The sequence below is a fragment of the Gallus gallus genome, chromosome 10, assembly GCF_016699485.2.
Source record: "Gallus gallus isolate bGalGal1 chromosome 10, bGalGal1.mat.broiler.GRCg7b, whole genome shotgun sequence".
Taxonomy (NCBI): domain Eukaryota; kingdom Metazoa; phylum Chordata; class Aves; order Galliformes; family Phasianidae; genus Gallus; species Gallus gallus.
The window spans coordinates 1,063,257-1,089,162 of NC_052541.1; the positions used below are offsets into that span (position 1 = coordinate 1,063,257).

Genomic DNA, 25,906 nt, shown 5'->3' on the forward strand with positions numbered 1-25,906 from the left:
TGTAGGAAAAAAGAAGTAGTTTTCAGTAAAAAATTATTAAAACCAATAGTTCTTGCCAGCAACAAATCACACCAAAGCAACACAAACATCATGTGAAAGGAGAAAGTAACGTAACGAAACAGCAAGAGTCCTTCCTCAGCATCCAGATATGACAACCTCCTTGCGCGTGCCAATGGAAGTCTCATGGAGCCAGTGGGTTTAGTGCCAGAGCTCATCTTTTGTTTGTAATAATGCAACTTGATGCACTCAATTTTTCGCCTTGGCTACAGGCAGGCTGGGGCTAACACAGGGCTGCATTTTGTGACAAGCGCAGCTAGCCCAAGTGTGTTCCACTTGGATGGAGCCCATCCAAGAGAATGGATGTAATTGCACTCTTATCTCTCCTATCTTTTCCGTGGCATCTTTTTGGCCCATGTTAGGCTACAATTCTTATCTAATAAAACCCAAGTCTGAAAGTGAAAATAATCACATCACCACATTCCCCCTGGCGAGCTCCTCAGTACATTTGCTCAATCTTTAATTTTGTAGCCATCTTTTATACTCTGGCTCATAGAGCATCCAGCCTGGGGGAGTTTGGGTCTGTGCCTGGCTTTCCTAGGAACATCTGAAGGTCTACGCTAGACGTCAGTGCTTGGGAAAGAAAGACTGAGCGAGTTTGATTGCTGGCTGTTGGAGTAGTGGGCAGCCTCGAAGAGAAATCTTACCAGTATGGGAAATCTCACCCACTGGTATGGGAACTGGCCATCAGAAACCCCTTGCACCAAGCTGTGGCAGGGCATAGAGCAGGAATGGGAGTTACTCCTCAGACAGGGATCTCCAAGTGAGCGTGCAGCTCAGGTTGTGGAGGTCTGAGCTATACTGCCAGCAGCCTGCTGGCTCACTGCAAAGCTGCTCTTGTCCTGGAGAGAACAATCAGGGATTGCAAATGTAGTTCTGAGCAAGTCCTCATCCTAATGTGGACTTGTGCACTCTTCAAAGACAATTAGATGGATAGATGAGTCTCAGGAAACATCAAGAAGGGTCTGTGCTCTGCACTCTTAGGCCCACTCTCAGGTAAGGAGTAGGAAAACTCTTCTTCTAGATGTCATTAGGGGTAAGTTTCGAGGGTTGAGGAGGAGACAGTGTACTGTTCATGAACTGAAGGTTGACATACACTTCAGTCATCTCTCGATAGTCCTCTGCTTTGTTCTCATGGAGATCAAAGAAAGTTTTCAGTAGTTCAGGGTTGAAGTAGTGCAGTGCAACAACAGTGATCCCAGCCACAAAACAGAGCAAGCCTGGAAAACAACATGCTCTCCGTGAGCAATTCTGTAAAAGCCAGCACATTTCCCACCCCATATCCCTACTCTGATGGCCCCCAACCAAGGGACATCTTCTCTTATGGAAGATAGCCTTCTACTCTATGAGGTGGTTTCAGTTGCTGTGCTGACCACCATATAATCAAAGAACAAGAAGTCTTAAAACCCCAACAATTGATCCCCAATTCTTTGCACTGCTGCAACTCAGGAACTAAAAATATCTCCACCACCCTCAAGACACTGATGCTTCTCCCACTTCTGCCAGCCCTCTCCGTATCTCTGCTGGGAGCTGTTGTGTCAAGACACAGGGTAAGCCTAAACTGGCCTGCAGTCCCAAGCTCCCTCACCTCCACTGGTAAGGAGAAAGCCCTGAGGCTCTTGCGCACCTGTGGTGGGACCTAGTGTAGTTTGATGTACTTACCAACTGCTAGCGTGAGCCAGAAAGATCCCCCATAGCTTATCCACAGGGATGTGGTCCCAAACTGGATTGGGCACACCAGGGAGTTCCTCACAGTGGAGAAGGAGAGCAGTGAGAAGATCATGAATGCCCCTGTAAACAGGATCATGTAGCCTCCATAGACTAGGACGGGTGTGGAGAAGAGCATGTTGGAGATGAGCCAAGTGCAAAAGGCCACCCTAGAGACAAGAGAAGACCAATGGACAAGATGTACGAATGCCACTGACTAGGACACTTTACCTGACGATTTCCAGGTGGGAGAAGAGATCTGGGATCTTGGTTGCACTGCATGAAGTCAAGAAGCTCTATGGGCAGACTGGAGCGATCCCTGGTCTCCCAGGCTGAGCAGGGAGATTTGCAATGCTCACACTGCCATGTCCAGAAAGCAAAAGCACAGATAGCATATCTATAACACCTCGGCTCCCTGCCCACATAAGTGTGGTGCAGGGCAGACCACAGAGAGCAGCACATAGGACTGAGACACCTGTAGAAGTAGGTATAAGCTGTTTGCAGTAGCTCTGAACTGGCCTCAGGAGCTAGGTTACAAGGGAAGCCTTCAGCTGTGGTCCAGGAGCTCTTGCTCCTTGCACGGGCCAGTGGTCTGAAAGCAGACCTCAGAGAGCACCCCCAACACACATGGCTCTCCTCATAGCAACTTGCAATTGCCACCCACTGCTCACCACCTTGACAGACCTAGGAACAAGGCCACGTCCTTGCAGAGAAGGCCTCACCAGAGACTGGCTGATGCGTAATGGCTGGAGATGCGGTACTGCCTGTGCACGTTGCAGGGGCTTTGTGTGGTGAACTTCTCTGCCACGTAGAGGATGGGGCTGGGCAGCCCCTTCTCCAGGCCTTCGCCATAGCTGTGGTCGTAGTCTGCATCGAAGCTCCAGGCAAAGTGCTCGTTGTAGTTGATGGTCTCATTGACCTGATTCACTGGGTTTCCTGCCAGAGGAAGAGGACTAAGGTCCTGCTGCAGCCCAGTAGAATGGGCACTGACAGCCAGGAGCATCTCGATGACAAGAGATTGTCCAGGAGCCTCCAGTAAAACCAAGGCCTTCAAAACAGCTCTTGGAGACCTCCTATGGCAATGGTCTCTGCAGAGCTGTGTCTGAAGAGAAAGGGACATGGTACTCACCCACCAGTGTGATGTTCACCCCTGCCAGGCCAACGTGCAGCCCGATGTCCACATTCACCACGGCACAGCTGAAGGATTTGTAGGAGGTGTTTGCTGTCACCCAGCCACTCTCCCAGTCCCCTGTGAACTGGACAACTGACAGAAAAAGTTCGATCAGGGTTAAAGCAGGCTTGCTCCAGGGCTTTAATGAGCTCAGGGTGGACCGGATGCAAGTACAAGCTGCTGCATTCCCACTGCAGCACTGCAAGGGAGTGTAAGAAGGGCAGGAGAGATGATTCAGCCACAAAGACGTGCCACAACCAGCCCCCACGCCCTGGCACAGCTCTTGTCCTCCTCTTGCTTAGCATCCACTCCCTCAGTCCCACAAGCGGGGAGCTCTGATCCCCACAACCTGAATCCACTTTGGCCATCCTCTTCGGCACTTCCCCGCATGCTCCCCACCGTGGCAAGCACCGCGGCCCCGGGGGACCGGGCTTGGAAATGAGCTCATTCCTCAGCCTCAGCAGCAGGGTGAGTTTCATTGCCATTATTAAGCTCCCTGTTAAGCAGCTGATCGCAGTGTTAGTGAATAATAAAAATTCAGTGGAATTTTTGTCAAATAGGAATGGCAGAGAGGGGTGGTCAGTGCCGCCATTTCAGCTGGGAGAGAAGAAAGAATGTGAATCTTTTCTGCTATATGTTTTTTTGTTTGTTTGTTTGTTTTTAAAGTTTCTTTTTTGAAACACTTTCACTTTGTGATGGACTTAATTTTCTGGCAATTATACGAGCTGAAATTAAGGGTGAGGACTGAACCTCAGGCTGAACAAGACCTTCCAAACCTGCCCGAAGGTAAGCTGGGTCAACTTGTGAGAGCCCTGATCCAGCAGCAGCTTCATGGCTGCAGCATTGAGTGTGCCCCGCTGACTCCGGACAGAAATCCTGACACTGGCTTTAAAACAATCAATTCCTCTTGTGTACCCAAGCAGCACCTGGCTGCATCCTTGTCCAGAGAGCAGCGCTGGATAGTTCGCCAGGGCTGAGCAAGGGCTGAACTTGTTCAGGCTGTGGAGCAAACTGCTGTCCCCACCCCTCTGCCAGATGCAGCCCGGCACTTCTAGTAGCATCTCCCAGTGCCTGGACATTTCCAAGCAGAGGGTGACCACTGCAGGCAGATCAGGTCCCGTAACCCATGTGTCAGGCAGCAGAGTGCTGTGGCCAGTCACTGTCTGGCTATGTACTTCAATCCTCAAGTTGACCTGGGGCTTATCATCCCCTAGAGTTTCCTTGATTTAGGGTCAGGACTGGTTGCTCTCTCTGCCCATCGTCTTCCCTCCACTCCCAGCAGTGGCTTCTCATACACCCTGAAGTTCTGTCCAAATTTGAGATGCCCACAGCCTGGACCTTGCTGGTTCCAAGTATCAGTCCCATTAATTACAGAAGATTTCTTGCTCTCTGCCCAATCAAATTCTCTCCTTCATCTCCTGCCTTGCTCCCTGGAAAGTCTCTACCCCCTTCTTCCATCCTGACTATATTCTGTTTTGTTTTGCTCTCTCTACATCACTGCAAGTCTCCAAATTTGTCTGGCTGCAGTCCAAGCTCCTTATCCACGCTCCCTTGGCACTGGGCTGTGCAGCTGGAGGAACATGGGACACCTCAGTGCCATTAGAACAGGCAAAGATTCAAAAGTGCACATGGGCACGCCAAGTGCTCACAGCCCCTGTGCTGGGGTCAGTATCGGGGCCAGTCCTGTTTAATATCTTTATTGGTGATTTGGGTGAGGGGACTGAGTGCACCCTCATTGAGTTTGCAGATGACACCAAGTTCAGAGGAAGTGCAGATCTGCCTGGGGGTAGGAAGGCCCTACAGATGGATCCAGACAAGCTGCATCAGTGGGCTGAGGCCAATGGGATGAGCTTCAATGAGACCAAGGACTGGGTCCTGTATTTGGCCATAACAACCCCAGGTATTGCTACAGGCTTGGGGCAGAGTGTCTAGCAGGCTGTGCAGAGGAAAAGGATCCAGGTCTGTTGTTCGACATTCAGCTGAACATGAGCCAGCAGTGTGCCTAGGTGGCCAAGAAGGCCAATGGCATTCTGGGTTGTGTCAGAAATAGTGCAGCCAGCAAGAGCAGAAAGGTGATCATCCCCCTATAGCCAGCACTGGTGAGGCTGCATCTCCAGTGCTATGCTCAGTGTCAGAAAGACTCGGAGGCCCTGGAGTGTGTCCAGAGAAGGGCAGCAAAGCTGCGAGGGGTCTGGAGCACAAGTGTTATGGGGAGCAGTTGAGGGAGCTGGGATGGTTCAGGGGAGACCTTATCGTTCCCTACAACTCCCTGAATGGAGGTTGTGCTCAGGTGTGGGTCAGCCTCTTCTCCTAGGTAACAGCAATAGAATGAGAGCTGATGGCTTCATGTTGCACCAGGCGAGGTTCAGGTTGGATACTGGGAAAAAATTCTTCTCTGAAAGAGTGGTACTGCACTGGAACAGGCTGCCCAGGGAGGTGGTGAAGTCACCATCCCTGGAGGTGTTCAAGAACCATGGAGATGTGACAATGAGGGACATGGTTAGTGGGCACGGTGGGGATGGGTTGATGGCTGGACTAGATGAGCCTAGAGATCTTTCCAACCGTAATGATTTTATGATTCTGTGGTTCAGATGGTAAGGGAGCCCACCTGAGAGCTGCATCACTGTTTTGCATAGCAGGGGTAGGGGAACCAACTCCTGCCAAGCCACCACTCATACTGTGCCCAGACCTTGCCCCGGGGCCAAATCTTACTCTCAGAACTGCCCTTGGAGGGGTGCGCAGCACTTACCAACAATCACTACTCCCACCATCAGGCTGAAGAGAGCACGGACCATCCAGTACAGTCTCTGTGTGGGGAGAGATGGGATGTCAGGCATGGAGAACAGCCCCTGGCTTTCCTCCTGCCTCACAATGAGCCAGCCAGGGTCACCCTGGCATCCCAAACGCAGAGGGTGGATGCTTATCCCTGGGAGAAGGGTCACGCACCACCCGTCCACGGATGCCCGGGATGATGAGCAGGAAGGTGGAAGCCAGCATCAGGAAGACGATAACCACAATGATGGTGCTGACATCGAACACAAAGCTCTTCCTCTGCTGCAGGTAGAAGGGGTAGATGCCATCAAAGAGAGTCATTCTGCACCTCCAGGCGGTGGTGGGAGAGGTGGTCACAGCACAGGCCCAGACTGCCTTGTTGGCTTCTCCAGTCTGTGGTCACTAGTTCCAGCTCAGCTCTGGAAGTACCAGCTGCAGAAGGGTGGCCTCAATTCCTTGTTCCAGAGGGACAAGGAAACGTGACGCTGCAAGGAAATAAGCCCAGTGAAATACTGCCTGGCAGAGGAGTACCCAAAGCCCTCAGGGGTGGAGAGGAGGCGCCTGGCTCAGTGCTTAGCCAGCCCAAGGGGCTCGTGGCAGTGTGAGGAACCACAACTGCTGTCTGTGAGGAGCAGCCCAAGCCCAGAAACCTGCTGAGCAGCTCCTCCCCAGGCAGAGCTGGGTCTTTCCCTCCAGCAGATGCGGCCAGGGCCTTCCTCTTTATGGTGTGCCCTTCCAGGAAGTTTGCAAGCCAGCAGGCACTGTTCCTCTGAGCTGGCACATGCAGCCTTCCTCCAAAATGACGAGGAACCACCAAGAATGTTGACTTCACAGAAGCAGAATTATCCCAGCCAGGGGCACCAACACCAAACAGGGCAAACCCACCACCTTCATTTCCACCCCCTCTCCTCAGAGGCTTTTCCCAGGAACTGTTAAGTACAGTTTTGGGATATGGGTCCAAGAACACAAGGCACTGGAGCGTGTAAGCATCAGGAACTGAGCTACATGAGACCAAGCAGCAGACGACCTGTGTGATTCCCATTGATTACTTTGAACTCCCACTAATGCTTCAGTCCTAGCAATTACAGAACTTCCCCCATTTCTGGATTAGATCTTTTCTACCAAAACCGATTACATGCTTCGTCCTTTCATTTTCCTTATTTAATAGCATCTCTGTATGTAACTACCCTGGGAAGTCTTCAGAAGTCAGGCAATGCCAGAGCTAATATGACTCATGATCAAATACAATTTCATTCTGTCCCTGCATGGGGGAGTTGATTTTATTCTTATTTTATGAAAACAATAATAATCATATTTTTAGGTAAGATCCAACCCAAAGCAATTCAGTCACAGAAGTGTGAGTCTCAAATCCCCAGAAGTGGGAGGGAATTACACTAAGGATCTTAAATCAATTTCTTGGGGGCAGCTGAAGTCACTTCTCAATCCATAAAGCAATTCTTTGTTTCAGAATATCTCTCTGTCAAGAAACAGAGACCATTATAGCAAAAAATTTAACAGACGCTTGCTTTTGCATGGAAATTGCCTGGCTCACAACTGTTCCAGCTCTCATCTGGACACTCAGTTCCAGAGTAACAGAGCCATCAAGCATACTTATAAAGCTCAGCTTGCGTTGTTTCGCTGTACCTGTTCCAACATATTTCCCTGGGCAGCTAAATACAGAGATGGCCAGCCTTGCAGCACCACTGCCACTAGCATTACCTGACAAGAAGGAGCTGTAACTCAGTTCCAATATTAGGTTGAAGTTCAGTCACAGGGTTCCAGCAAACATGCCCACAGACAGTCCAAGAGGCTGTAACAGCAGGAATAAACAACTCATTTAGACTACAGCTAGTCAAATCTTGATTGCTTGAATGTCACTCTTCCACCTACGTCTTTGACCTGACTTCAAAAGGTGTCTGGAGGAAAGGAATGCTTTCCCTGACTACATCCAGCAAAACACAACCCTTTGCAAACTAAAATAATCAAACTACAAGCAGCAAGTAAGAGCCGAAAACCCAGCACATAATGTGGAAAATGTTTCCATTTAAAATCTAATTTTAATCTTCAAACAGTATTAAAGGATGCCTGTATTTCCTTTACACTTTTGAAAGTAGTTTCTGGGGGAGTTTCCAGGGAAATGGTGCTTTCTGTTGCTGCCAGTCCAACCATTCTCGCTTGAATCCCTGCACAGAAGACCAATTCCCTGACATTTTCACAGCTTTGAAGTGGAAAACTGGGACCTGCAGCTCAGGGCAGAAGAAACAGAAGTTGCTGAACCCTGGAAAGCATTGCCCAATGCAGAAGCACGCATGCAGCCCCAGAGCCCCTGTCATCTCCTCTGTCAGTGTACAGAGACAAAAAGTTGAAAGATGTCTTCAAGGAAGAGTTCAGTCATTTGGTAGAAATTGACATTTAAAAAGCATGTTTATCTTTTGTTCTGTACTGGCAAGGGAGAAGGGCTAGGGACGAAGAATGTTGAAACCTTAGCAGTTTCCACTGACAGAAATCACATTTTCTTGCCACGGAATGTGTCAGGCTGGAAGTCCAGCTCAAACCTTGCATCAGAGTCAACAGCAGTCCTAGATTGGGTTGCTGAGAGCTGCAGATTGGTATTTCCCACTAAAACACCCAAGGGCCATCCCTCACCCTTGGGAACCAAGCAATTAGCACCACAGTTCAGCGGTGGAGACACCCTTTATTCTCCCACCCTTGGAAGAGGGTCAAAACGAGATAAACAAGAACTGAATTTAGGATTCATCCTAAATCCATTGGCGATTCATCCTTTCCTCCCCACACTCACCTAGCAGGGACCCATACAACCGCGCGGGGGACACCAGCTCCTCGGAGCTCGAGAAGGGCTGGGGCCGGATCAGGGCGCCCCAGCGGGGCGCGGCGGTGGCGGACAGCGGGGCTCGGGCGGGGCGGCGCGGGGCGCGGCGGTCATTTTCCAGCAACCTACCTGCTGGCGGCGGCAGTAGCGGCGGCTCTCGGGTGGCACCGTCCCGCGCACCGTTCTTATAGGCGGCGGCGGGTGCGGAGCCCTATGTAAATGCCGGCACGGCCCGCCCTGCCGCACTGCCCTCCGCACCGCCGAGCAGGTGAGTGCCGCGGGTCGTGTCCTCCCTTGCGTGGGGGGCTACTGGGTGTTGGGGGTCGCTGCCTGTGCGGAGGGCTGGGGATCGGTTCCACGCGTGACCCACCTGCGTGGGGGGTGCGGTGGTGCCGGAGTCAGGGAGGGACACGTGTGTCCAGTGTGGAGTCTGAGGTATCGGAGCTTTGCTTATCCTTGCCAGTGTGGGGTCTGAGAGATCTGGGATACACCTGTCCCCTCTGCACGGGTAGAGCTAAGGTTTGTGGCTGCCTGCAGGGAGTGGCAGGGGTCAAGGGATAGTGCTACTCCAGTCTCTTCTTGCATTGAGTACGCTGTGTGGCAGGGACTATGCATGTCCCTGCTTGTGTGGTGTATTGAAGGGGTTGGGCTGCACATTTTGTGCCAACTTGATGGACAGAGTGGGATGGGGCCATGGGTCCCCACCTCCTTGAGCTCCAGGTGGCCAGGCCACCTGCTTAGGGAATGGTAAGATAGGGATATACGTCCCTTTCTGAATGGGGGACCAAGAGATTAAGGTTAGTGCCCTGGCCTGCTTGGAGCACTCACCTGTATGGGGCACTGGGGAGGCTGGGATTGCTCATGTCCCTGCCTGCATGGAGGACTTGGAATGTCAGGGTCGTGGGTGTCCATATCTGTGTGAGGGGTCAGGCACATCTCCCTCCTGTGTGGTGCAATGGAGCCACACGTATCCCCATACATGAAGGTTTGCAGCCATAGAATAGGGTAGGCACAGGACATGGAGTTTGGGTTACGTGTGTCTGTATCTTGTGTGGGCACCGGGCACTATGTGGGCAGGTAGGAACCCCAAGGGATTTATGTCCCACCTGAGGAGGGAATGTCTCCTGTGCACTGTGGTGGCACTGGGGCATCTGGTCCCAAGAGTGTTCCCAGGTGGGACCAATCCCTGTCTGAATGTCATCTACAGTGTGTTCCCAGCTTTGTTGTTTTCTGGATAACATCCAAGGCTGGAGAGATGTATCCTGATCCCAAACCCCAGTGCTGGCTAGCTAGCTGGGAAAGTGTCAGTCCCTCAGTCTGTCCCACCAGCACAAAAGGGAAACTAGAAAAGAATCTGTGACTAGCTGGGACCATAGGGATCAGACTGCAGGCTTCACAGGTGCCTTGAGTTTGCTCTTCTCTACCTACATGATAACACTGCTACAGGGCTGCCACTTCTCCAAGGTACTGATGAGGCTCACAGTCCTGGCTGACACATGGCTCTGGAAAGGGCTCTGGGGATGTTTAGAGGATGAAGATCTGACTCTGGGGGAGCCAAATCTGCTGAGATCAGGTGGAGCTGGATTCCTGGCTGTGGGGGGAAGCCACATGCTTGTGCTATCTGCGTCAGGGTTTCAACATGCTCAGAGGGATGTAAAAGTTCAATTTTAGGTCACAGGTTTTCTCTCTGATGGGAGAAGACAGGACTGAGGAAGCTGATCTTTGCTTCCACTACGTGCAAGTGGAGTCTGTGGGTTTCCCAGTGTGGCACAGGAAATCTGTGGAACAGCAAAGCCTAGAGGGCTCATCAGACCTTGAAAACTTTCTGATACATTTTACAAGTCTTCGGAACCAAAACTGGAAATCTTTCAATCAACAAGCTGCTCCATGGGCTTCCAAGGCTGATCTCAATTTCATTATGTCAGGGAAATCACTGGATAGTTTGGGAGGCTTGGAGGCACATATAAAAAGAGGAGGCTCTTTCTAGAGAAGCCAGGCAACTGATCTTCAATTCATGGAGACAATACCAGGAAAGCATGGGAAAGGAGCTGATGGGGACAGCTGAGTACTGCTCTTGGGAGATCCATCTTCCTAGGACATGGGATTCCAAGCCTAGATGTGCATTTTCCCCTTCTTGAGGATATCCTGTAAGGATTGATTGTCACTCAGCCTTGCCTTTGAAAGATTTCCCAGCAATGGCTGGAGAAAGTCTGACGGATGGGAGACGTGTCAGTGCCCCCCATGCCCACACAGTCCAAGTTCTGCCATGAAGAGGTGTTCTTGGGAAAGAGAGATTGCGCTTGAGGATTGGTTCGGAGAGACACACTGCAGATATGATAATTCATGGGAAAGCATAAAGGTAGTGGAAAGGCATGAAAGGGAAGTTTCACACTGATGGAAAAGGATGCATGGTCCAGGATCCTATCGACCAACCTACAGCTTGGAGCAAGCTAGCCACACTGATTGTATCATACTGGCCTTGACTCAGTCTGCCCAGGGCTGGAAGATCTCCAAGGCCTCCCCATAGTCTGGGATGGACTGGGCGATAAGAGATGAGAAGTGCATGAGAACCAGCCTGTTGTCTCGTCTGAATCAAGAGTAATTCCCTTAGCTGAGAAAATGGGAGGTATGCTCAGTGACAGAAGGAATTCTCAAAATTGTTTTCTGCTGGCCTCCAGTGAGAACAAGCAAGGGGAAGGGGAACAGGTGCTATGCTGTGCCTACGGCGTTGTACTTTGGGTCATGGCTTCATGCCACACTTTCTGACTTTGGTAGATCTTCACCTTCAGGCCTCAGCTGTAGATAAGGGTTGTGACATTGTGGTGAGCAGGAGAGAAATCCAGCAGGAGACAATTCATGTGGTGATGGTGAATGGGTTCTGGCACTCCAGAAATCTCTGATAGAAGTGCGTTAATTCAGGTTTCTATGCTGCATTCACAACCTGGCAATAAGTATCCAACTTCACAAGTGCAATTAACTGTGAGCACAAATGGTAAATCTCAGCCCACTTCATTAGGCACATGGATAATATACTTACTGACATAGGCGTTATAATTGTGCCACTGATAACAATCAGTGAAAAACCTCCATTGCAATTAGCAGAAAGTCAAAAATAAAACCTGCAGAATTGCTGGCTATGTGTCAGCCTTCCTGAAACCAGTGTTTCTCAAGGTTTGTTTCAAACAACTGGGGGGGGGGGGGGGGAAGCTAAAAGGGACTTGTTGAATTGTGATGGTGCAATGTAGGAATCTGGGAAATCTGTGTATCTCCATACTTCTTGGTAATGCAGCTCATCCAAAATGATGTTAGCCTTTGGATACTCACCCACAATGCTGCTACTCACCCATAATGCTGGACCAAGTGGGCAAAGACCATATTTAGTGGAAAACCCTATTTTGGAGTCATATCCAAGTTTGGTATTCCTGTGCATAGAAAGCTGGTGGCAGTATTATATCATTTGTGATTAAGAAAAAAAAAAAAAAGATAACCTTTGCTGTTTATGGCCGGGAATCCCTCTGTTCAGTCAGGTGTTCGCCAAGGATTTGAAGGTTCATGTCCTGTTGATGACATTTGCTCTGGATTCAGGGTCTTTGTAGAAAGTAATATGGTAAGGCACCACTGGTCCCAAGGGTGTCATCAAACATTTGCAAGAAGATAAACCGAGAAGTGACACAGAGATCTTTAACTGCAAATTTAGCACATTTTGAGGCACATGACTGCATGATGTGGCTGTTCCCATCGTGCCCACAGCTTGGTTTTGTTTGGATAGAACAATGTGAGTGCAGAGAAATTAGTGGTTTAAATGTCTGTTTCTGTAAGAACGAGCTTATTCCTATTAACTGAGTTGGCAGAGCTTAGGGTCTTCATTCTGTGGATGATGAATTGTGAACCTACAGTTGGGGCAACCTGGTCCTGCTTGAGCAGAAGGGCCATCTCAGGCCAGGTGGTATCTCCTGACACAGCTTTCCCAGGGTGATAGGCTCCCATATGGACCTTACTCCCTTCCTACAGCCCGAAGTGGATAGTTCTGCTGATGGATGGCAGCAGTAGACACCACAAGAGGGAGCTGACAGTATGGTCTGTAGATCATAGGATCACAGAATTATTTAGATTGGAGAAGACCTCTAAGGTGATCAAGTCCATCTATTAATTTAGCACTGCCAAGTCTGCCACTAAACCATGTCCCTGAGCACTGTGTCTACGCATCTTTTGAATACTTCCAAGGATGGTGCCTCCTGGAGCAGCCAGCTCTAGCTCATTCCTTATCCTTTCTATTTGCAGATTGCTTCTTCCAAGGACCCAGAGGCAAATGCAGCACACAGAGATGACGTTGTGTTTGACAGTGGTTCTACTGATGTCATGGACCTTGGGTGGTAAGAACAGCTTCTGGGAAGGGTGTCCAAGGGTACAGCCTGAATCCAACGGAGTTTCATGGGGTACTTTATCAGAGGCAAGATGATTCATTTTGTGAGGAGGTAAGAAAATGGAGCAAGGTCCTGAGTGTGTGGAGCCCGCAGTCTTGGAGACTCCTCTATTGCTCTGTGTGAGTGCACAGCTTGTAACATGGAAATGGAGCTTCTTCCTAGTGTGATGAACATTAACAGAGGTAAAACAAGGTGCATGCTTAGTGGTATAGGTTGATTGTTAATACACAGTGCAAAGAGGAGAGCATAACCCCATGTGGTGTGAAGTAAGGGAGGACTTTTGACACGGAGAGGAGAAAATAAAGATCATTTGAGAGCAGACTGGTGGGAACCAGAAACCATATGCATTGATTTAGAAACATCAGGATCCCAAGCATTAATTTCTACTTCATACATAGATTATTCCTCAAAAGAGGGCAAAACTTCTCAAAATACTTGTTTGTACAGAAGGTTTCAAAAAGAATATGGGGAAAATATAGCAGCATAATACAATTTTATAGTGGAAACACTCTTTCCATGCATTATTTTACTGCTCACCACATGGGTTCATCTCTTCCAGGAGCCCAGAAGAACATCACCTGGGAGGTGCAGCGCTATGATGGTTGGTACAACAACTTGCAGCACCGCAGCCGCGGCTCAGTGGGTGCGTGCCAGGGCTGGGGATGGCAGTGGTGGGTGGGGACAGGTGACACTTTGACAGCAGGACTGAGAGAGAAACCCTTTCCCACTTGAGCCTGAGCCCAGGAAGTAGTGGTGGATCACTAGATACACCTTGCAGCCCTGTTAGAGCAGTCTGAGGGAACAAAGCAGCCCAGCTTCCTCTCAGATGTCGTGGCCCTGCCACTCTTCCTTCCCACCCAGATGCCATCTGTGGGCTGTGCTGGGGCTGGATCAGACCAGAGCAGAGCTGTGCCATGTGCGGCCATTCAAAATGTCTGAGGTGTGCTGTTCCCAGCAGTGTTTCACTGATGATCAGGGATCCCAGAGCTGGGAAAAAGACATCTTTGGAGACAAGCCTGTAGAAAATAAGCCCAAAATGAATCCAGCAAATTCAGGATTTCTCCCACCTTTAGGATTCTCCAGCAAATGAATACCACCATGCTGGTGGAGGGTCTTTTGAAACCAACTTCAGGTGTGAAGTCAGGGTGTTTCTCATCTTCTCCTTTGTCTCTGTGCCCCTCTGGCTGCTCCCTCCTGCTTCTTACAGTGTAAGCAATCCCCATACTTACTCATGATGGCATTGTCAATGAAGGCAGCTCAGTATCACTCCAGTTACCACAAGCAGCACACCACTGAGCTCCCACATAAAGCAAAGGGATTGCAGAGGGAGAGGAGAAGGACAGCAGGAAGGGAACATGCCCACACAGGATCCCTCTTCATTTTATAAGGACTGATCCCAGTGTTGCAAGAAATGTTGGGAGTTGGCCTTGGTACCAAAACTGCCTGTGTCCTCCTATCTTTTTGTTCTTATACCTTCACACACATGGGTGTACCCTGCTGCTGGGTGCCATTGGACCCACGCTCTGTTATCACAGGTTCCCGGTTGCTGCGTCTCCTGCCGGCCAACTATGCAGATGGCGTCTACCAGGCCCTGCAGGAGCCCCATGTACCCAATGCTCGCCAGCTCAGCAATGCGGTGGCACGGGGACCTTCTGGGCTGCCCTCCAAGAGGAACACAACTGTGCTGGCTGTCTTCTTTGGTAAGAGCTGGGAACTGCCAAGAGGGGGAAGACATTTGTTTCACATGCCCCCAGATGGCACATCAAAGCTCTCCTCACACCCGCTGCTTCAGAGCAAGATCTAGAGCAAAAATCCTAAAGATAGAACCTTGCTTGTTGCCCTACCAAAATGCTATCCATTGCTGTCCATCTGACATATGGGTTAGGTATGAGTTTTTTGTGACCTTTGACAAATACCGATATTTGTCACTTATAAACTTCCTCGTTTGTTTTAGCAGTAGAGTTATCTGATTGTAAAACAACGGATAGATCTGATAAGAGCTGCATGGTGAGTGGTTGCTGGGCAGAAGTGCTACAAGTCAGAGCAGTTTCTGCTGTTGCTCCAGAGGGGTCTGGAGTCCCCAGGAGCTGCTGGCTCACTGAGGAAGCAGGCTGAACTTGTCAAAGATGTGGAGACAGATTAGTTCCACAGAGCTCAAAGTTCTTATAGGTCCCCAGATGGCTTCATGAGGGTGCTCAGTGCTGAGGTGAGCCATTGGAGGGGTAGATGCTGGTGTGGTACCATTTAATGTCTCCCTGGAGGCAGATTTTCCCATCCCACTAAAGCTCAAGCAGGCCAAGAGTCACTGAGCTCAACCTCAGCAGCAACTATTGGTCTTGAAGGCCATCAGCAAGGGGAAATTCAGGGAAGTAATGGCTGAGCCTTGCTCCTGGTAAAATAGTGGCCTGCAGATGGTCTCTGAACCGCTGGCTGAGTTTCTCCACCCTGGTCCCTGAATACCCTTTCCTTACTCATAAGGTCTAACCAGGAGTACCTGGAGCATCATCTACTCCAGGTACTGGTGACCATCATCCCAACAACTGCCCATGCTTGGCTTTCTGGCAGGTTTCCACGTGCTTTCAGACATCCTGGGGACAGAGAAACCTGGCTGTCCTGCTGAGTTCCTGAACATCCACATCCCAGAGGGGGACCCTGTGTTTGACCCCGCAGGCACTGGAGATATTGTCCTGCCCTTCCAGCGTATCCGCTGGGCACTGGAGACGGGGCAGAGCCCCAATAGCCCCCGAGAACAGGTAGGAGACTGCATTTCCTCTTCCCTTCATCTTTCAGCTAAATTCATCTTTATCTGGAGTTCAGGTTTATGGCATATCCAAAGAAAGCACAAGCACTTTCTCAGGTGTCTGAACAAATTGCAAATGAATCCAAAGCACAGCCTGCAAGGTACTGATTTTCATGGAACGATAACTGTGGTTGCTCAAGATTAGTGCTTTTTTGGCCAAAAGAAAACTTGGTTACTCTGGATCTGCCTAATTTTAATGCACATTTGAGTGTCTTATATGCTTTAAAGAGAGCAGAAGAGAAAGTGTAAAGGAGCAGTTCTCAATCTTCCTTGGCTGTTGGAGTTTTTATTGCATCAAAATAAGCATAAATAAGTCTGCTGGTACCAGTCTCTGTCTGGTAAAACAAATGATAACTAGAGCCTTTTAATGACAGAGGACAGAATTTCAATACCAGATTTCTACACTCAGTTCACTCTAGGTGATCAGTAATTAAGACGTAATTTAGGCAACTCTTTAATAATGTATCATGAAAATGAGCTGTTACTGTGATAAGGCTGTAAAGCTTCTGGATTTCCACGAATGTCTCTATGTTCTGCAGTGCTGGATGCATTCCAGAGTCAATGTGCTGTGGGTTTTTTTGGTTTTTTTTTCATTCTGGAGTGTTTCCCAACCAAAACTGCTGAAGCAAAACCGCCCTGCCCTAAACCTTTCACATGACAAAGCATGATGAAACCAGATTAGCAGGTCACATTTTCAACAGTTTCAAGCCTTAGAAGAATGAAAACTCCAGCATGCTTTTAAAAGATAAAGCATTCCTTCAGGAATTAGTCCATCAGATTGCGTGGGGATCGGCTGTGATCGTATTTGCACCCTGATAACTCTCCCTAAAACAGGGGATGGGGTGGCTTGCAAGATCACACAGGTCAGGATGTGACTTTTCAGATGTCTTGCACCTTTTGACACCCATTGTTCTCACCCTAGACCAACGAGGTGACAGGCTGGCTGGATGGCAGCTCCATCTATGGCCCTTCACATTCCTGGAGTGATGCCCTGCGGAACTTCTCAAATGGACAGCTGGCATCAGGACCCGGAGGGCATGTCCCCAGGGAGACAGATGGGAAGGTCCCCATGTGGAAAGCTCTGGATCCATCCACCGGACAGGGCGGCCTTCGTGGGATCTATGGTAAGGGACATTCTGCAGCTTCTTTAGTGGTTGTCTCATGGTCGCCCCAGCTGTGGGAGAGAAGGTAGCATCCTAGCCTGAGGGGGAGGAAGATGTGCTATGACCTGAAGGTACTGTGTCCCCAGAAGGCATTGGGTCATTTCCCAGAGGCTGGCAGGTGCTAATGCCTCAGATTTAAGGCAATCTCCTGTTGGGAAAGGGGATACAGACAATAAAAACCGGCTCAGCTTGCTTTGAATTCCTTACTTGCCTGACCCCTGCTCTGTGCTTCAGGCCCATGCTGCTCACTTGCTCACATCCACAGGGAGAAACAGTGATGGGAGAAGAGCAGGGGGAAAGGGAGGCTGGGGTTCAACCATGGGGATGGGGACTTCTTAACCACAGACATGGCAAGCCCCTGGATGGTGAGCAGGAGTGGAAGGCATGGGTACCTCCATCCCCCTCTGATGTCTCTGGTGGCTCTTGCAGACCTGGGGAATGCCTGGGGGAACGAGAACCGCTTCCTGCAGGCTATGAGCATCGCTTGGTTTCGATACCACAACTACCTGGCTGCAGAGCTGGCCAAGGATCACCCTAGCTGGTCTGATGAGGATATCTTCCAGCATGCTCGCAAGAGGGTCATTGCCACCTTCCAGGTGAGGGACAGGATCTTGTAGTCTCCAGTGTTCTCCCTGATCTTGTCCCTGACCTGGCTCCCTGTGCCCTAGAGCATTGTGCTGTATGAGTGGCTGCCGGCACTGCTGGGGACGCCTGTTCAAAAGTACACAGGTGAGAGTCACAGTGGGCAGTGGGGCAAGGGAGCTTGGGGTCAGGGCTTCATCTTCTTTCCCTCCATCCTGGGTGCTGCATCCAGCCATTACTGCCTCTCTACAGGTTACCAGCAGCACATGGACCCCAGCATCTCACCAGAGTTTGTGGCAGCTGCAAGGATTTTCCTTGCCACCATGGTGCCACCAGGTGTCTACAAGAGGTAGGAGGATCACGATGCCAGGAAAGGGGACACCCGAACTTGAGTCATGGCTGGGGATAATCCCTGCCTGGCCCCAGCCTGGGGACATCCCTGGTGAGGGTCTAAGTGCCCAGCCCTTCTCTGATGTCTCAGGGACCCCAGATGCCATGTACGAAATGTGTCCAGCTCTGGTGGTCCATTCCCAGCGATGCGGCTCTGCAACAGCTACTGGAGCAGAGAGGTATGGAGAAGGATTCCAAGCATGTGGTAGAAGTTTTTTTCCCCATGGACTGTCTTTGCCCTTGGAGGAGGCATTTCCCACAACGGGAAGAGACCCATTGAACATTCAGCTGATGAGGTCAGGGATGTGAGGACAGAATCTGCTCTGGGCACAGAGTCAAAGCAGTCTGCAGAGCAGTTACTGCTGTGGGAGTGCTGGACTGGAGCTGCTCTGCCTCTTATCCCCTTCTTTGGGATTATTTTCTAGCTTGATGCATGTTGGGTCCTGTTCAGCTCTGGTGGTGGTGGCAGGATTGCTTTCATGCTAACAGCTCCTGGTCTGGTTGTGCCCCAAAGCTCTGCAGGAAGACACATGTGCCACAGCCAGGAAAATCCACTGGTTGCTTGGGTTGGTGGTGGGTTTACCCTGCCTGGGCTTCATTCAGTGCTTTATATTATGGAGGCCTACACAGGGGGTGAAAGGGAAATTGGGCACAGAGTATGACAGAGTAAGCAAGGAGAGTGAGATCCTCCTCATCCAGACATACCCAGATGCCTTCTTCAGGCTCAGCAGGCTCAGACCTCAAGGTTGAGGTGACAAAGGGGAGATGAACCTGGAAGACCCATTAGTCCTTTTGGTGCTGGGTTCAGGGTTGTGGGGCTTCCCTACATCCTTTGATCAGTGAGGAATCACCTCATATTCCCTCAGAGCATTGAGATGCAGCAGGAAGATGTGGATGACCTCCTGCTGGGGATGAGCTCACAGATTGCGGAACGGGAGGACAGCATTGTGGTGGAAGATCTCCAAGGTCTGCACACCCCTACACTCAGCTGGCGTGTTGTGAGGCTGTGTGTGGGCCGAGATGGGAAGGCTGATCCCATCCCATTCACACCAGATTCAGCCCCATGCAGGGCATGCTGACCACAGCCCTGGGGCCTTTATCACAAGAGCATGGTGCTGGTCCCCATGTTCAGCGTGGCCTATGGCAGAGAGACAAGGCCTGCCAGGCGCCCAGGGCAGTTGAGGTTGCCATGTTAGCTCTGCCATAGCATCACAGTGATTTGATTCCACCTGTAGATTACTGGTATGGACCTCTGAAGTACTCCCGTGCTGACTACGTGGCCAGCTGGCTGCAGCGTGGGCGGGACCTCGGCCTGCCTACCTACAACCAGGCCCGGGAACGGTTTGGGTTGGAGCCTCTGCAGGACTGGACGAACCTTGCCCCACACTCTCAGCAAAAGGTAACATTAAGCTGGTTTGGGTGCAGAAACCATGTATGTTGGAGCACCTCAGGACCATCCAAGCAGTAGGTGGCTTCTCCAGCAGTGTAGGGAGGGGGTCATCGCGCCTGGCTGAGCACTGGCATAGCCCCCAGCTGGGGCTCACTAGGATTTTCTGGTGAAGTTTTCCCTCTGCTCATCTGTGCGTGGTGGGGGTTTCTGGCCAGGTCCTGGAAGTCGCTGCCCTGTACGCTAACAACACAGCCCGGCTGGAGCTGCTCCCTGGAGGCATGCTGGAAGGTGACAGTCCCCTCTTCAGCGCTATCATCCTGGACCAGTTTGTGCGCCTCCGTGATGGTGACAGGTTCTGGTTTGAGAACACCAAAAATGGGTAAATGCCTCTTCCCCCTCATAACACACAGCAGAGATGGAGAAACCATCCTCCGTCTCCCTTAGCTCCTAAAGCAGTGTGGGGAACAAGCCCCAGCTGTACTGGCCAGGTCTGTGGGGCTGAGCAGCAGCACCCCAGGGCCACCACTTGGCTCCACATCATTTCACCAGGCTGTTCACAGCGAAGGAGGCTGAGGAGATCCGTAACACCACATTCCGTGACATCCTGGCTGCAGTCACCTACTCACAGCCCGCAGAGCTGCAGAGCAATGTGTTTGTCTGGAGCAAGGGTGAGTGCTCCATCCTGCACTGAGCTGGGACACAGGAGAGCGATGCAGAACATGTGAAATGCAATGGCTGTTTGTAAACAAGGCAAGCAGCACTGATGTTGAAAGTGGGCTGAAGCCCAGGCATGAGCGTTGCATGACTCCTGCAAGGATTCCCAGGCACAAAAAAATGCTCTTGATGCCCTGAAATGTTCTTGGGTTAAGGCTTGGCCTCTGCCTACACTGCATTGTGTCACTCTCCTCACTAGCATGTTCTTTATCTGCTTTTATATGCATGCACACACAGGTCGGTAGGATAAATGTGAAGGACCTGAAAGCATTTTACCTGGCACACATTCCAGCCCTTGCAAGATGTTTTGGTCCCTTTGACGTGCACTTCTTGCAATTGCTCTCTGAGTTTACAGCCCAGACAAGCAGAGGCTATGAACCTCAGCTTCCAAAGGCTTCTTCCTCAGCCCATCCCATGGGACAGGTGGTGGTGCTGAGCACACAAGACCAGTTCTGCACATGGCTTGATGTGATGTGCCAAGGTTCAGCCTTGAAAACAAAGCTTGTCCCTTAGGATCTCGAACATTGTAGTTTTGCATTGCTCCCTGGGTTACTTGGTAACAAATCCCAAGCAGCATCTCAGCTGGAGGCTCATGGAGATGATGGAGGTTGGAAAGGTAAAAGCACGATGATTCTCATAGCCTTTCTCCCCCAATGCAGGAGACCCGTGTCCCCAGCCCCAGCAGCTGACAGCTCAACTCCTGGCCAACTGCACACCCATGACTGTGCTGGATTACTTCGAAGGCAGTGGTGCAGGCTTTGGCATCATCATCATTGTCCTCTGCTGCTTGCCTTTAGGTTTGCCTCTCCAATTCGTTATCCATCTCCTCTTCTACCAAAGAAAGCACAGGAAAGGAGCTTTGTGGTACCTCATGCCTCTCTCTCCCATGTGTTCCCAGTGAGTCTCTTTGTTGCTTGGATCATTGCCATTCACCGTGAGAGAGACTTCAAGAAGCTGCAGAAGAAGAAGAAGGCCAGCGTGCGGAGGGAGGTGACCGGCGAGGCGATACATGGTGAAGTAGCATTTCCAATCCTTTGATGGTGCCTGGTGATGCTGCTGAAGTCAGGACACCTCACCAGGCAGCACTGGAGGTCACACTTATCAGGCTTGGAGCTAACATCCAAACTGCATATAAGAAGAAAATGTTTCCCCAGTATGATAGGGTGCAGTCTCCGTACTCTTTGAGATCTGACTGGATAAAGCCTTGAGCAGACTGGCCATAACTGATGGTCCTACTTTGGGCAACATGAGGTTCCTTCCAACCCAAATCATCTTGTGAGCCAGATAATACCTTATCTGAAAAAACCTATGGAGAGCAATTGCACTGATAGGACAGGGACTGTACCTCCTTGCTCTGGATGCTGGAAAAATCCTGCCTTCTAGCTCTGTGGTCTGTATTGTTGCATATCTGTGTACTTGAGATCTGTGGTTGGGAGATCATTCTTCCCTTAATATGTTTGTTCTCTTGGCAGGTGTGCTGCCAACAGTTAGAGAATATCATTGAGCCCAAATAAAATGCAAGTCTAGAATGAATTTCAGAAATTGGATGGGAGAGGGAGAGCTTAACTCTGGCACAGATAAGACTCAGGCATACTTGTACCATTGCACAAGTGATGACACAGTTATTGCAACAAAGTCAGGCTATGCAATAGAAAACTCCAGCAACCCAGGTGACCTGTAGTGTATTTTCTGTGCCCCATCTGCATTGTGCAGAATTGGCAGGGAAGGAATGAAGGTTTTCCATCCTTTGTTGCAAACCCAATGCAATCACTCCCAGGGGTGAAGGAGGTGCTGGGTTGATTAGAAGCACAGGTACATGTTTCCAACTGAATGCTGTGCTATTTCCCATCAGCCATGGAGTGGCATGGTCCCAAAACAGACAGCTCCCTTGTCTACATCCAGTTCCAAGCTGACAAAGTGCTCAAAGTGCTGGATGGGAGAGGGTTGATGCTCCGGAGTGTCAGCTTGAACGCCCAGCAAAGCGTGGAAGTGATCCTCTCCAGCAACAAAGGGAACAAAGCTCTGCTGCTGAAGAGCCCCAAGGAGTATGACCTGGTGAGTAACATGATGCCTGGAGAAAGCCTCCTCTGGGCCCTCCACCATCCTTGAACTGCACTGCACCATTTGGAGCCTTTGCTGCTCACAGCCATTTGATGGGATCTTCTGCAGGTGTTGTTTTTCAGTGAGGAGGCAGAGAGGAGCAGCTTCTTTAGAAAGCTCCAAGATTACTTGAAAACCAGCTGCCTTGAGCTGCATGTGTCTGAGATGAAGGAGCAAAGCCTGCTGAAACGAGCAGTCACCCAGGAACAGAGGAAACAAATTCTGGAGACTTTCTTTAGGCACCTGTTTGCTCGGGTATGTAGAAGTGTGGCAGGCTCGGGGAAGGTATTTCTGTATTGACTGTGCAATGAATGATGCTGCTGTTGGCCTCCATAGCAACCGGTAAGCCACACACAAGGAAGCTGCCAATAATTTGAGGACCAAGGGACTTTGTTTCTGGTTAAAAAAAAAAAAAAAAGGGAGTCTGTAGTGGTGATATGAATGTTTTGAGTTGCAAAGAGATGTTTGGATGATGGAACTGTGGTTTCCATCATGTGGAAGAGAAGCATGGGGCGTCCTGTGCCGAGAGCCAGCTATCTCTGCACAATAGGTCAAGCAGGTGAGCACCAGCCTTCTGTTCCAGAGGCACTCATGAGTTTCCTTTTGTGGGACACAACCTGCAGATGCTGGACATCGACAAGACTGATGCTGGAGAGCTCAACTTTGAGTCTTCACAGAAAGCAAGGGAGTCCCTGACATGTGAGCTCAGCAGGGCTGAGTTTGCTGAGGCCCTCGGGCTCAAAGTCAACTCCATGTTTGTGGACTCCATGTTCTCCCTGGCTGACAAGGATGGCAACGGCTACATCTCCTTCAGGGAGTTCCTGGACATCTTGGTGGTCTTCATGAAAGGTGGGAGCTGGTGGTGGTTGGTATCTTCACCTGTTGCCCAAGGTCCTGTTTCTGGACTCATAGTGAAAAACAAGATCCATCCAACAGGTCAACCTGTAGACACTTCACAAAATTCACTTACGACAGCTCAGCTTGAGTTGTGGAGCAATGACAATGTAGTGATATTTTCTGTGAGACTGTTCATGAGGGGAGCTATCTTAGAACAGCAATTTGCTGATCTGTCACCTCCAGTGTACAACTATTGTTTGGTTCCCATTTTTTTCACCGCACTCCTGAGAAAGTCAAGTAGCAGTGCAGCACAGGGGTCTGAAAATGAGTTCAGTTACTATTCAGACTGAGCAGCAGTGTGATTTTACTCTCTTCAGGGCTGAATGAGACTTCACTGGTGCAGGTCTAGACTCCTGAAGACAATGTCTGAGAGCAAGTGTGCTGGTGAAAGTAGGATCTTGCTCTTACTTTCTCTTCTGTGCCACCAGGGTCCTCAGAGGAAAAGTCCAAGTTGATGTTCAGGATGTATGACATTGATGAGAATGGGTTCCTCTCCAAGGAGGAGTTTTTGAGGATGCTCAGGTACTTCTCCTCAGCCCAACAGACATTTTCACAGCGTCTGCAGTTACAGGTGTCTGCACAAGCAGCTCACTGCTTCAGCTCTTCAGTCCCCAAGGAAGCTACATGGAAGCCCATGGGCTCAACACTCACAACCAGAAGCCCATTTCTACTGTGAAACTTGTCTGGGGCTCTGCCCTGTGTTATTGCAGGGACTCAAGCTATGGTCTCATCTTTCCTCCTTGTTCCAGGTCCTTCATTGAGATCTCGAACAACTGCTTGTCAAGAGAGCAGGCAGAGCAGGTGACAGAGTCCATGTTCCAGGCCTCGGGGTTTCAGGACAGGAATGAGCTGACATGGGAGGATTTCCACTACATGCTGCGGGACCACGACAACGAGCTTCGTCTCGCTCAGCTCTGCATTAAGGGTCAGTGGGGGAGTGGATGAGAGCTCCAGGTCACATCTGTTAGCCTGGAGGGGTTGAGTAACACCTGATTCATAGCTTCCAAATCTTGTCCCATCCCAAATCAATCTCTCCAACAACTCATCCACCGCATCTCACACTGTAAATGGCCGTTTTGTTCTTTTGACTTCTGAAAGGCGTCCCTGAGGTGTTCAAGCAAAACGTACACAACCGTGTCTCCTTCATCAAGAAAGAGCCCAGAGGGTAAGTGCTTTCACTGGTCCTGCTGCCATTTCTTCTCTTTCTGCCCCTGGGCACATCCATCCTTCACCTCAGCTTCTCCAGCAAATGCTCCTGAAATGCTTTGCTTTTGGAGTGAATCCATCCATTGTACCGAGCAGCTAGAGTTCATGCAAGCAGGGAGGAGTGGGATGGATTCTCAGCCGAGTCTGAGTGTCCATGGGGCAGCAATAGGGAAAATTTTGGAATTTTCTTTTGCTGCTGACTGACCTGCAGCCCTTCCTGCAAGGACAGCTCTAGCCAGTATGTCTCTCCCTCTTTCTGGCAGAACCATCTCAGACAGGGAGGACCCAAACCTGGACACGGTGGCCCACTGCATGGATCAAGAAGGGCAAGAGCTGAGGAAGAGACCAGGCAGAAAGTGAGTAAGCTCATTCCCTTGTTGGGTTTCTCACATCTCTGTGTAGCACATAAGTCAAGTGATGCTGCTGCGAAGAGTAGCACAACATGGGGAGGGGATGCAGGAGCAGATCTGAAGGAGATGCTCAGCCCCAGCAGGCAAACCAAGCCCTTGCTGAGCACCTACAATGAAGGCAGTGCAGGGCTGGCTGCTTTCCTTCTACTGTTGGGGATGTGTGGATGTCTCTCTGAAAAAGAAACAAAATGGACAACTTTGGAGACCATGACAATGGATTTTGGGGCATATGCCTCACCCACAGAGAGGAGCATTACACAGCAGTTCCTGCCTGTGCTCCTCTGTCCCTTGGAACTGTACTGATTCACACATGGGCTGCCTTGCAGGCGTTGCCAGAGAGGCTCTAGTCCTCACTGCTGTGTCACTGGCAAATACTTCCACAAGGCAGCAGTTAAATGGCTGTTTTTTATGGCCAGGAGTAATATATTTTTTATCATATTCCAGTTTGCCTTAACAATCTCAAGGACTTTCCCTATTCTGGGATGTTTATGGAGGTTTGAATATAAAAATGCAAATTGTCTTTTACAGTCCCTATCTGTGGTTTCATTTATGAGTCACACGACCTGCTGAGCTGCTGTTGTCTTTCAAGTAGACCAACCAGTGACCTGAGGTCACCCACTGACACCTCATCCCGTGGGTCACTGCAGTAATGGGTGTGCAGAGCTGGCTGCAGCGCTGTGCAGGGAGGAAGACCCAAATCTAGGCACTGCAGCACACAACACTGCCCTGTTGATTAAATCTTTTGTTCTTATTTTTCACAAGGGCAAATCAGTACCAGCTGCATCTATACACCGAAGCGCAACGGAAGAAGTACCAGCAGAACAAAGTTAAGCAGAAGATCCAGGAGTTCAAGCGTTTCATTGAGAATTACCGGCGTCACATCGTCTGTGTGGTCCTATTCTCTGCTATCACCGCCGGCTTGTTTGTGGAGAGAGCGTATTGTGAGTGGCCCTGCAGCCCATGTGATCCTTTTGAGGAGCTGCCCATTGCATGGGGCATGCTGCAAAAGGTCTTTGGACAAATGGCGCTGGTCCTTGCGAGGAATAACCATAGAATTACTGAGGTCAGATGAGACCTCTGGAGGGTCAAAGCAAGGGCAATTTCAAAGTTGATGGTCTTGTCTAGAGAAGGCCTGAAGAGCTCTGAAGCTGGGGATGGCACCACCTCACAGCGTGGGCCAACGTTTGTGACTGTCTTCCTTGTGAAGTGTTCTCATTTTATGTCCAACTCGAATTTTCTTTCGTGAAAGTCGTGCAGTTGCTTCTCACCCTTTCACTATGCAGCTCTGAAAAA

At 50.1% G+C, this 25,906-nt stretch overlaps 2 protein-coding genes across 5 annotated transcripts in view; one reads left to right on the top strand and one right to left on the bottom strand.

The window, feature by feature from the left end:
* Window positions 1–8,696, bottom strand: DUOXA1L (dual oxidase maturation factor 1-like). Of its 3 annotated transcripts, none has more exons than XM_025153964.3 (8): window positions 8,667–8,696; window positions 7,427–7,517; window positions 6,036–6,192; window positions 5,685–5,742; window positions 2,894–3,028; window positions 2,487–2,700; window positions 1,720–1,934; window positions 1–1,277 (listed from the first exon to the last, which is right to left on the bottom strand). In XM_025153964.3, the coding sequence occupies exons 4-8, from the start codon at window positions 5,728–5,730 to the stop codon at window positions 1,078–1,080; spliced, it is 810 nt and encodes a 269-aa protein (XP_025009732.1). In that variant the 5' UTR covers window positions 5,731–5,742; window positions 6,036–6,192; window positions 7,427–7,517; window positions 8,667–8,696; the 3' UTR covers window positions 1–1,077. The 3 variants fall into 3 exon arrangements, with proteins under 3 accessions (XP_025009732.1, XP_004943671.1, XP_015134572.1); XM_004943614.5 differs by having other exon boundaries at window positions 5,882–6,192; XM_015279086.4 differs by having other exon boundaries at window positions 5,882–6,192; window positions 8,508–8,696.
* The window catches only part of DUOX1 (dual oxidase 1), a 27,531-nt gene continuing 4,516 nt past the window's right edge, over window positions 2,892–25,906 (top strand). The window contains exons 1-24 of one of the 2 annotated variants that reach the window (XM_015279085.4): window positions 2,892–3,403; window positions 12,819–12,910; window positions 13,521–13,604; window positions 14,497–14,661; window positions 15,527–15,714; window positions 16,684–16,885; window positions 17,354–17,520; window positions 17,593–17,653; window positions 17,759–17,855; window positions 17,988–18,075; window positions 18,763–18,862; window positions 19,132–19,295; window positions 19,502–19,665; window positions 19,836–19,954; window positions 20,660–20,797; window positions 20,899–21,012; window positions 21,853–22,055; window positions 22,170–22,355; window positions 22,724–22,949; window positions 23,426–23,519; window positions 23,747–23,922; window positions 24,096–24,162; window positions 24,467–24,559; window positions 25,376–25,554. In XM_015279085.4, the coding sequence (XP_015134571.2) occupies window positions 12,847–12,910; window positions 13,521–13,604; window positions 14,497–14,661; window positions 15,527–15,714; window positions 16,684–16,885; window positions 17,354–17,520; window positions 17,593–17,653; window positions 17,759–17,855; window positions 17,988–18,075; window positions 18,763–18,862; window positions 19,132–19,295; window positions 19,502–19,665; window positions 19,836–19,954; window positions 20,660–20,797; window positions 20,899–21,012; window positions 21,853–22,055; window positions 22,170–22,355; window positions 22,724–22,949; window positions 23,426–23,519; window positions 23,747–23,922; window positions 24,096–24,162; window positions 24,467–24,559; window positions 25,376–25,554 (3,139 nt within the window). In that variant the 5' untranslated portion in view covers window positions 2,892–3,403; window positions 12,819–12,846. Of the gene's footprint in view, window positions 3,404–8,674; window positions 8,806–12,818; window positions 12,911–13,520; window positions 13,605–14,496; window positions 14,662–15,526; window positions 15,715–16,683; window positions 16,886–17,353; window positions 17,521–17,592; window positions 17,654–17,758; window positions 17,856–17,987; window positions 18,076–18,762; window positions 18,863–19,131; window positions 19,296–19,501; window positions 19,666–19,835; window positions 19,955–20,659; window positions 20,798–20,898; window positions 21,013–21,852; window positions 22,056–22,169; window positions 22,356–22,723; window positions 22,950–23,425; window positions 23,520–23,746; window positions 23,923–24,095; window positions 24,163–24,466; window positions 24,560–25,375; window positions 25,555–25,906 lie in introns of those variants that run through there. The other variant, XM_025153959.3, reaches the window with a different exon arrangement.